At 52.3% G+C, this 10,991-nt stretch overlaps 1 protein-coding gene across 5 annotated transcripts; it reads left to right on the forward strand.

Annotated features, from left to right (window-relative positions):
- The first annotated feature begins 1,222 nt into the window (after positions 1 to 1,222).
- Positions 1,223 to 8,498, forward strand: REM1 (RRAD and GEM like GTPase 1). Of its 5 annotated transcripts, none has more exons than XM_019645658.1 (5): positions 1,223 to 1,318; positions 2,349 to 2,732; positions 3,735 to 3,835; positions 6,384 to 6,612; positions 7,874 to 8,498. In XM_019645658.1, the coding sequence occupies exons 2-5, from the start codon at positions 2,390 to 2,392 to the stop codon at positions 8,146 to 8,148; spliced, it is 948 nt and encodes a 315-aa protein (XP_019501203.1). In that variant the 5' UTR covers positions 1,223 to 1,318; positions 2,349 to 2,389; the 3' UTR covers positions 8,149 to 8,498. The 5 variants fall into 5 exon arrangements, with proteins under 5 accessions (XP_019501203.1, XP_019501205.1, XP_019501204.1 ...); XM_019645660.1 differs by having other exon boundaries at positions 6,411 to 6,612; XM_019645659.1 differs by having other exon boundaries at positions 3,753 to 3,835.
- Positions 8,499 to 10,991: the final 2,493 nt, after the last annotated feature.

A 10,991-nucleotide genomic window follows, 5' to 3' on the forward strand; every position in this document is an offset into this window, starting at 1 on the left:
GCCGCTCACGCTGGCTGCTGGCCGCTCACGCTGGCTGCTGGCTACACACGGTAGCCCATGGTAACCCACTGCAGCAGGGGCTGCAGCCTAGGCCGTTGCTGGCAACTCATGGCAGCCCAGCTCCGGGTTGAGCTGTTGTTCAGCATCTTAGCTGTGGAGGGCAGCATCACTGGCCCTCATATGCGGGATCCAAACCGGAGCCCTCTGGCGTCCCAAGCCAGTTCTTAACCAACACGCCACTCGGCCGGCCCTCTTTAAGAGCCTTCATTCTGGCCTCAGAAATGGCCAAACTCATCAGTTCCCTACTGCCAACTTCTATTCTATACCAAGCTCACAGTGTCTCTTTCCTCCTACTACATACCTGGAAAGATTTTTTTAAAAAGAGAGAGAGCCATGGACTGTGATAGAAACGGACAGTAGGCTGAGAGACAGAGACCTCAGAATCAGGCACAGGTAAGCCTCAGTTTGCTCGTCCTTTTAGTGTTGTGTCAGGATTAAATGAGCAACTAATCCAGGCAAAGTGCTCAGACCGCACCAGGCACACAGTACAAGTGCTCAATAAATATTTACCAAAGAGTGAAGAGCCATTCTTCTAGGCACGGGACAGCCCTAGCTGCATAATGGGTGCTTAACCTAGAATTTGGTGAATGGATGAATGAATAACGCCAAAATAAGATATATTCAGAACTCTTCAGTGCAGACTTCCTGGGCTCTACCCTCCCCTCAAGAAACCTCCCAAAATTAATTCTTCCACTCAAAGCAGAGTTTCTCAAAGTGGTGCCCACGAACTCTGCATTAAGATCACTTGGGCACTTGTTTCAAACGCAGATCCCCGAACCCTTCTCCCAGGACTGCTGAATTGGCCTCTAGGAGGGTGGGAACTGGGAGTCAGAACATTCGACAAGTTCCCCAAACGGTTTTTGTGAGGACTAAAGTCGGTGCGTCCCATTGCTGGAGTGGGTGGATGCGGATGCAAAGGGGATCCAGGCCCAGCAATTCCAAGCCCCCATCTTTCTCTCTCTGACCGCCCCCCACATACACACCTCAACACCGTCACCCCCACCCTGGACGAAGAACAAGAGGCGGCGTGTCAGCTGAGCCCTGCAGTAAAGTCATTCAGCGGCCAAGTCCATGGGGCGGGGACCCCGGGGCTGCCCTGCTGGGGCGGGGCTGGACGGGGCGGGGTCGCGGCTCCTCCCCCGCCAGGGCGGCTGGGCGGGGCGGGACCGGCCGGAGGGGCTGCGCGCCGAGGCGGTGGTACAGCCTGGAGCACCCCGCAGCTGCGGGCCGGGGACCCTGGACCCCTCCCCACGCCAAGGTAAAGGGCCGCGCAGCCCGCTACCAACTTAGTCAAGTTGGAGTGGAGTTCGCCAGGCGCCTGCATGGGGGGGTTCTGCGACGCAGGCAGGGGCGAGGGGGGCCTTGAACCAGCATCCCAGGGATAAGTGTCCTCCCACCTGGGGCCCAGAGGGTTGAGTAGCCCCGAATAAGGAACCCACCCAGATCAGGGCACTCACACCCAGGACCCAGGCTGAGTAAATTCCTACTCAGGCTCCGGGAATGGCTTATGTGCTCCCGGGCCCTGTGGGTCCCCTCCCCTCCTCCTCCGCAACCCCCGCCCCGTCCTGTCACCATCCGGGGGCCCGGCTGCCTCGAAGCCCCCGCCCCCCAAGAGCCGCTGGAGGCCGTCGCGCCAGCGGCTCCTGAATTTTTCACGTAGGGGGCGGGCCGGACACGCCGTTCCCATGGCACCAGGGCGCTCGGGTTACCGCGGAGGGAACCCCCAGACCACCCCCACCCTTACCCTTTGAAGTATCAACGCACCCAGTCCTGCATCTTCCTCATCCCTCTTGAAATGGGGCAGCGGAAGTGAACCCCCCCAGGGGCCCTCAACTCTCCTCAGTACCCCCCAAACCCCCATCCGTGGGGAAGGGGAGGACAGGGCAATTCAGGTGCCTTTCAGAATGTGGGTCTCGTGTTCTGAATGGGAGGCGCAGGTCTGTGTACACAAGTGCGTGTGCTTGTGTGGACATCCCACCTCCCTGCTGCCCCTCTGCCTGTCCGTGTGTCATGGGGGAGTGGGTCATCCGTAAGGCACCGGAAACAGCCTCTGGGTGTGCATGTGTATGTGTGTTCAAAGCTTGCACACTCACCCCTCCTAGCCTGACCCAGGCATACCCTGGGCCTGAAGCCAGAAAGCCCCTACCCCAAGGAGCTGAGGCGCCTCCTCTTCCTCCTGTTTGAACAAGAGGGGTCTCTGGAGGAAGCTATTTCAGCAGCTTATCAGGAGCCTACAGAAGGGTCTCAAAGCACCTGGCTCACTGCCCATTGCCCCTTCTTGCTCACAGAAAGAAGGAAGGAAGGAAGGAGCCAAGCCTCCCCCACGAGGATGACACTGAACACCCAGCAAGAAGCAAAGACCTCCCTGCGACGGCGAGCCAGCACCCCACTGCCCCTGTCCCCCCGGGGCCACCAGCCTGGCCTGCGCACAGTGCCCTCCACTTCCACGCAATCCCAGCATCCCCGGCTGGGCCAGTCAGCCTCCCTCAACCCTCCCACCCGGCAACCTTCACCCGCCCCCAACGGTTGGTCCTCTGAATCCAGCGACTCTGAAGGCTCCTGGGAGGCCCTCTACCGTGTGGTGCTGCTCGGAGATCCTGGTGTAGGGAAGACCAGCCTGGCCAGCCTCTTTGCAGGGAAGCAGGAGCGGGACCTCCACGAACAGCTGGGAGGTAGGGACCCTCTGGGCGGGGCTGGGATGTGGCCAAAGGAGTGAAAAACCCTGTCATCAGAGGCACAAGGCTGCCAAGAACAGTTGTACAATTTTTACTCTAAGGGGTAAAACTCTAAGGGGTATCATTCACATATGCGCCTCCCCCGCTTTAAAGTTGTGCAGGCCTGCACAACAGTCTACTGGAGAGAAATCCCTTGATTAGTGAGAATTTTGCCCGTTTCGCATGGATAAGTTTAGGATTCTGTCTCAAGTATAAAGAAATGGTGGACTTCCACCCAGCTCAGAAACCCCCGGCCCCACCTTTCCCCCTGACTCTTGGGTCATCCCAGTTCCATCGACAACCATCCGTGGCTACAAGACCTACAGCAAAGCTAAGATCCTGCCCAAAATGGGGACTCCCAGACTCTAAGTTCTGGGCCCTGGGTTCCTTTATTCCCAAGAGATGATGGAGCTGAGCGGGTCAGGGGCCCCAGGAAGATGGGGCACTAGGACAAGACAGAGGAAATGAAGGTGGGTCCCTGCAGGACTGGCTGAGAGGACACAGGGCGAGGGGGGAGGAGGGTTGGTTAAAAGCAAAGAGAAGGTGGGGACACTCTGGCCAGGCCCTTTCTCCAAGCTGGACCCCTCTAAGTGTGAGAACCCGTATGAGAGGTGTACAAAGGTCTAGGGGTGACAGATGGGGAGGCTGAGGCCCAGAGGGGGTAATGTGACCTGCCTGAAGCATGTAAGCCAGAAACAGCAGGAACAGCAGGAATGAACACCACATTCATTCAATCAACCAAATAAACAAAAGCTTTCTCAGCACCTACTATGCGCCAGGTACTGTGCTGGCAGCTGAGGAGTCATGGGCTCCTCGTGGAGCTTTTTGACCTATCAGGAGAGACGGACAACAAAAAAGTGTGGTGAGCACTTCAAGGAGAAGTGGAGGAGGTGCTGTGACCATAAGGGGGTCTGGGGAGGTCCACACCCTCCAGGCCTGCCCCTTCTCCCTCACATCCAGCTCTTCCCTCGGTTGCAGAAGATGTGTACGAGAGGACCCTCACCGTGGACGGAGAGGACACCACACTGGTGGTCATGGACACCTGGGAGGCTGAGAAACTGGTATGGCATAGCAAGCAGAATTTGGGGGCGGGGGAGGGTTTATGAGCCTAGTACCAGATTCCTGTTCCCCCCTAGGACACCACAGAGCAGGGACAGGACAGGAGCCATCCTCAGCACCTCCCAAAACCCATGGTTCCTAAGCAGCCTTTCCAACCAATGACAGAAGAACCTCATGACTCTTACCCCCTTTACTCACTCCACTGGTCCCCTCTTCACAGCCAGGGAGATGTGTTTCTCCCCTTGCAAGTCTCCCCCTCTTTTAGCACCTTTACCCCACTCCACCCACCCATATTGTGCAGAGGAAGGAACACTGAATTTAGCATCAAAATGCCTGAGGATGAACCCCCACCCCACCCCCACTTTCTTTTTCTTACCAGTTGTGTGGCTTTGTGCAATTGACTCACCCACTCTGAGCTTCAGTTCTCTCACCTGATAAATGGGTCGATCATTCCTGCTTTTCTTACCAGCTGGGTTTTTGGTTTGTTTGATTTTTTTAAGTTCTTATGCAGTTTCACAGAGGTGAGCACAGTTTGGAGTATGACAAATTGCTGAACATGGGTGAAAAGTTTTCAATAATGATAATTATTATTAATCATAATTTGGTAGCTAGTAGAAAAAGGAAACCAAAGGGTGTCCTTCCCCAGCCCCTTCCAGAGCAGGAAGAGAGAAGCAGGCAGGGACATGTTCCTATTACGTTTTTCTTATTTTGGATGAGTTTTCTTTTTTCTTGCTATACGGGTAATACATGTTCACTATAGAATTCTGAAGAAATACAATTGTGAAGGCAGTTCCCAAAGAGGGTCTGCACAGTAGCAGCCTTGTTGAAATCCTTCCCATCCTTGGGCTAGATGGTTAAATGTCAGAGAGGCAGAATCTGACAGAATTGGTGGACCTCTGGCTCATCCATTAGTGCCTTAGCTTGGCTGACCATCAGGGTCACCTGGAGAGAGTACAAGAAATCAAATTCTCAGGCCTTAGCCCAGACCTAATAAATAAGAACCTATACAAGTAGGATTCTGGAATCTTTATTTTTAATCACACTCCCAAGAGGTTCTTACCCACCAATCCATGCACCAGCTTTTGTGATCCTAACACACAATAAATCCTCCATAAATACCGGGGTGCCAAAGAAAACGTATACAAGTGGACACTTTGATCAACGTTGCTCAAGCAGTAGTTCGCTGTAATCAAAAGTGTCTGGATGCTGATGGGAACCACTTTGAGAACCTCTTGTAATTGCAGAAGTCAAACGTGACTTGTATTCATCTTTTGAGTATTGACTATTACAAATTTAATACAGTTTTCCTTTCTTAAAATGTGTGTACATTTTTGGGGCACCCTCTGTATTTCTGCAGTGGAAGAATGAATGGTCAAGACCCACCTTCTCATTCTGCAGATGGGAAAACTGAGACCCAGAGAAAGGAAAGATCGTGTCCATAGTCAAGGTTAAGAACCCACATCTGTCTGACTCAGCCCACAGTTATTTGGCCTGGGGAAGGATCAATATGGCTATTGAGCACTTACCCCCTTTGACAATGATATTGACTATGGATCTGATGCTTTCTTATTCATCTATCTTATTTGATTACCAGGAAATTTTTCTGGCTCCTTTCCCCCTCACAAACAATGCCTCCACCACATTCAGTATTTCCCACTCCTGACCCTCTCTCTTCTCCCCTGCTTAGCCTATTCATCCTTTCAACCCCCACTCACAGGCCCACTGTGAAGCCCTCCCACAGTCTGCCAGATTGAATTCTTCTGGCCTTCTTCCCCCACCCCCATGGCTTCTCCAGCCACTTGCTTATGGGTACTTGTCACACTGGATTGTAACTCTCCACTTCCGTAGCCTCCCTTCCAGACCGTGAGCTTTTGGAAGGTCAGGAACTGTGTCTTATTAAACACTTATAAAGTTGTTATCCAGCTGGTCCAGTCTCAGAGTGCTGTTCCTGACAACAGATCACCATCCAAAACTATCAAAATCACTCCAGTTCTTTCCTTGCCTTGATCAAACAACTTGCAAGGACTCCACTTCCTAAAATGGCCCGTGCCTCTCCCACCCCCTTCCCTTACACTCCACAGTTGCTCCTTCATCTCGCTCTCTCTTCAAAACTATCCTGAAAAATGCCTTCCCTTGACGTCAGCCTCCATCTTCACGTCTCTCCCTTCCTTTTTTCTCTTTTGAGAAGACTGCAGAACTGTCTGGAATGACTGAACCATCCTCAGAAACCAGACAAAAGACTTAAATAGGCAAAGCCAGGATAGCTGAACAGCAAACCCTCCTTAGCAGGAAGAGGAACCAAATAATTTTTTTGTCTCCAGCCTACAGAACAAACCAACGAATGAGAGAATGTAGTGAAGTAGTGTCATTAACCCATTTTTTCAAACAGAGAAACTAAAGGTCAGAGAAGATCGGTGGTTTTCCTAAGGTGAACAGGGAATTATGGGAGAATTTGTCCCTCAAACCTGTCCAAAGTATAAACCTCAGCCCCATCACACCCATTAGACCATCCCAGTCCCTTTCTCAGCCAGGACCTACGCGTTCTCTCAGGATGGGCCTGGGGTCCCTCCTCTACAGGATGAAAGCTGGAGCCAGGAATCATGCCTGCAGGTAGGCAGCGCCTACGTCATCGTGTACTCCATCGCAGACAGAGGCAGCTTCGAAAGCGCCTCTGAGCTCCGCATTCAGCTGCGGCGCACACATCAGGCAGACCACGTGCCCATCATCCTGGTCGGCAACAAGGCGGACCTAGCACGCTGCCGAGAAGTCTCCGTGGAAGGTGAGCCTTCCACTCCACCCTCCTCCATAGTCTTCTCAGCCCCGCTGTCACTGCTTGTCTTCCAGTGCTCTTCATCTCAGTGGCTGTCTGCCCCCATGCCCACCCCATTCTGCATCTACTTGCCAAAGCCTAAAAGCTAGGAACCATTTCTGCCTCCTCTCACTCCCCCAACCCAGTCTCCAAATCCTGTCAGGCCCACCTCCCTTAACCCCACATTCCCTTCCCCCCGTTCCCACAGCCTCTGCCCTATCCCGCCATCTCCACTTTAGCCTGGACCAGCCCTCACTCATACTTCTCTATCCCCACTCAGTCGGTTCTCCTTGCCAGCTGCCAGAGTTTCCCTGAACCAGACCTGACCTTGTCACTTTTTTGCTTAAAAATTCCCCTTTGGCACCCCCATGCCCTTTAATCAGAGATATTTTATCCACCAAGCATGATAGGCCTAGTCCTACAGGCTTTTCAAGGACTTAACATCTGAGACCTGAAAAAGACAATTATTGGCTCCAAAACAAAGTGAGACATTTATTAATTCAAATTTCAGAAAGCTTAATTGTCTGCAAAACATGATATTGTGTCAGTCAGCAAATGCAAACCAAAATGTTTAAAGTTAAATATAAATTGTATTTAAAGTGGGATGGGGACTATTTTAATACGTTTGATATAGCAGGTGGGACTCATGAAGATCTTAAAATGGCTCTCCTTACAGGGAACAATGTAAAAATTATGGAATCTGAGACCCAGAAAGGGGAAGCCAGTTCCACAGGGTCACCAGCCACTGAGGACTAGAATCCAGGCCCCTGCCTCCCAGCCCAGTGGAATCCTGGAGATGGGAAGACCACATGCTTTGTGAACAGACATCCAAAATTCCGCAATATAATTGCAGGAGATTTTGTTAAAATGCAGGTTTTCAGACCACATTCTCAAGCCTACCGAATCAGAATCTCTGTGGGTGGTCCCAGGAATCTGCATTTTTAACAAGCTCCCCAGATAATTCTGATGCGCAGATTAGACACCGTACCTGGCATTCAAGAACCTTCCCTACCCGGTCCCAACCTCTCTGTCTTCCCAGCCTCATTCTTCCACCAGTATCAGTCACTAGCCTGTGAGCTAACTCCTTAAAGCCAGATCTGATTTGTCTTCGAATCCTCTGGCACCCAGCACAAGGTATGGGTGAAAAGAATTGCTTCTGGTTGAAATTGAACACACCCCTTCCTACCTTTCTCTCCTCTTCCACCCTGCCCACCTGACCCCGCTCCTTCAGAGGGCCGCGCCTGCGCTGTGGTGTTCGACTGTAAGTTCATCGAGACGTCCGCCACGCTGCAGCACAACGTGGCCGAGCTCTTCGAGGGCGTGGTGCGCCAGCTGCGCTTGCGTCGCCCGGACAGCGCAGTCCGGGAGCCACCTGCCCCTGCCCGACGGCGGGCGAGTTTTGGCCAACGCGCTCGTCGCTTCCTGGCACGCCTGACAGCCCGCAGCGCCCGCCGCCAGGCACTCAAGGCCCGCTCCAAGTCCTGTCACAACCTGGCCGTGCTCTGAGGCCCTCTGCCCTCCCAGGGGTGGCAAGACACTGGGGTGCACTCTGAGCTCCACCGACGCCACCGAAGAGCAAAGGCGTAGTGACCTGGAGTGCTCATCGTAGGCCTTGCATGCCTGCTGCCCCGACTGCCAGAGCATCTGCTGGAGCCACAACTTCAGGGACCCCCCTCCATCCTAGGAAGCGATGGACAAACTGTGGGGCCACAGCCCAGGCTGGACACAAAGTAGGGTTTGTTTGTTTTTTAACGCGATGTGTGTCTATTTGTAAAAATTTTCCATGTCTCTGGGCTCTAGCCAACCCTCAAAAAAAACCCCACAATAAACCAGACCTGAAGGATGTTTCATCTAAATGACCAGATCTCTTCTTTGGGTCCATCCAGGTGTCTCCACCTCCCACTCGCCCATCTACACTGGCTGCAGACTGGGTTAACCTAATGAACTGTGACAGCATCAGTCAATAACGTCATTGGACCAGTTCTGTGTTCAGGCCCTTCTCCTCACCACTAGGCACAGCCCTTGCCTCCCGTCTTTGAGGGAGACACAGTGGAGCACAAACAACCACAGTTCAGTGTGATGACCTCCTCTTCACGCATTAGGCCAGTTTTTAGATGATAGTGCATAAAAAATTCTCTAGAAAGGATTCTCCACTCATCCTGGCAATAAAATAGCTGGTGTTAATGGGAACTGACTGTATACTAAGCTGTTGCAACTATTTAGTAATCTTCACAACTTTTATTTACTAATTAGAAAACTGAGGTACAAAACGGTGAAGGCTTGTGCTGAAGATCCTACAGCTGCTATAAGTGAAGTTGCCAGGATTTCAACCCAGGCTTGTCAGACTACTGTCTTACCCATAGTCCTCTTGGATAATAGGACAAAAAGCTACGGAGTCCCAGGGAAATGGACTTTCAAACACAATTTTGCTTACAGTTGAAGAGGGGCAGGGGGGGCATCGACTCCATGAAACTCAATCCATTATCCCCAGAACGGACCCCCAATTTAGTCTAACTCATTCATTTTCCCAAATGTGGAAACTGAAGCCCAGAGAGGGGAAGTGAGCACCCCCAAGGTTGCCCAGCCAGTGAGAGTGAGGACTAGACCCCAGGGCCCAGCCTCCTCCTATGCCTGTACGGGACGTAGAAGGTAGTGAGGCATCCAGCGTGGCTGCGGATGGGACTGGGTCTGGGCCTGGGCCTTGGGAGTCAGGTCAGGAGTTTCCAACCTAAGGGGGAAGGGTGTCACTAATCTGAACGGAGAATAAGACAAAGGGTTTGGACCATCGTGTCCCTGATGCCTGACACCACTGCCCCAAACAGCTGCCTGCCCTGATGCCTCAGTCCCCCACGTGGGCCCCATCCCTGCAGCCAGGAAAACGGTGCCAAAGAAGAGTGAAGCAGGGGCAGGCAAGCCATATCCTCCAGCTGCGAGACTTTCCACGCCCCTGTCTTGCCAGCCAGCACTGATGGCATTTATTTCTCCATCCCAATTCTTGCCTGGGGAAGGAAAGAGGAGGAGGGTCTTCCCCCACCCCAAGCTGTCCTCGGCCTGTGGTCGTGGGGGAGGGGCTAAAGTTGTGGAAAGTTGGCAGAGGCAGCCGGCAGCAGCCAAGAGAGTGGAAAAAATGATATCAAACCCGGAAAAATGCAGGCCGGATGGAGGGCCTGAGCCGGCCCTGGGAGGTGAGAAGGAGGGAGGACAGAAGGGAGGGGGCCCCACAGGCTGAGAAAGGAAGAGGGGCCAGGGACAGAGCACAGGAGCTATTTCTGAGAAAACTGAGGACTATCGTGTCATTCCTTTCTCCACCCAGAAATGGTTATCAAGGGCCTACTAAGTGCAGGGCACAGTGCCAGGCTCTGGGGAGATAGTAGGGAACAGAAGGAATGGGACGCTGCCAGTCTGGGTGGAAAGCAGACTGGAAAACAAGTGAATAAAATAATTACAAGATAAGAGGCTAAAAATCAGGGTGGTCATGGAAAGCCCTGAAAACAATCCAGTCCAATCCCCTCAACTCACAGATGGGGAAACTGAGGGCCAGAGAGAGAAAGGGCTTACCCGAGGCACCTCTGAGTGTGGAAGAATTTGTTGAGACCAAGACTGGGGGGTGGAAGGGGAGGAAGAAAAAAGAAACAGTGCAGGCCAGGGGCGGGGTGAAGCGTCTGCAGCCAGCACAGCAGGAAAGCACCATGGTTGAGGTCATGGGCCCTGAATCAGGGTCTGTGTTCAAACCCTGCTCCCCTCCACCTCTGTGTGCCTTAGTTTCCCCATCTGTAAAATAAGATTCATGGTAATTCCTGCCTCAAGGGTGATGTGAGGATTAAATGACTCACAATGTGTAAGGTCGTTAAAACAGTTCCTGCATCTAGGAAGATTCAGTAAATGTTGGTTCCTGCTATCATATCGTAAGACCCTGTGGAAACCAGGGTTTGTTAAGGATAAGATAGGCTGAGACTGTGAAGACTTTCTTGGAAGTCTTTGCCCTGCTATGACACTGGAGGACTTTAGGAGAATGTCTCCCCCTCTTGGGCCTCAGTTTCCCCACCTGTAAAATAAAAGGATTAAATCTGAACCTGTATATATTCATGTTTACTGTCTGCCTCCCCCACAGGAATGAAAGCCCCACAAGGGCAGGGCCCTCCATGCTGCCCTCTCCCCAGTACCTACAACAGTGCCTGGCTCATAATAAGTGATCGGTAAATATTTGTTGAATGCATTAATTAACCGATCTGTAAAATGGCCCTTGCAATCCTGACCTCTCTCAGATTCTAGGAGTCTGTAAATAAGGCATGCCTGGGAAAGCATGTGAGAAAACCACAATATTCCTCCCAGGGACACAGCCAATTATA

Source organism: Hipposideros armiger, unplaced genomic scaffold (genome assembly GCF_001890085.2).
Source record: "Hipposideros armiger isolate ML-2016 unplaced genomic scaffold, ASM189008v1 scaffold_94, whole genome shotgun sequence".
In the NCBI taxonomy this organism is placed as follows: domain Eukaryota; kingdom Metazoa; phylum Chordata; class Mammalia; order Chiroptera; family Hipposideridae; genus Hipposideros; species Hipposideros armiger.

Excerpts from the sequence above, each read along its gene's own strand:
- REM1 (XM_019645658.1), top strand. The coding sequence starts at position 2,390 with ATGACACTGAACACCCAGCAAGAAGCAAAGACCTCCCTGCGACGGCGA. Across the intron at positions 3,836-6,383 it reads CCTGGGAGGCTGAGAAACTG|GATGGGCCTGGGGTCCCTCC; the intron begins GTATGGCATAGC and ends GCGTTCTCTCAG. Across the intron at positions 6,613-7,873 it reads CCGAGAAGTCTCCGTGGAAG|AGGGCCGCGCCTGCGCTGTG; the intron begins GTGAGCCTTCCA and ends CCGCTCCTTCAG.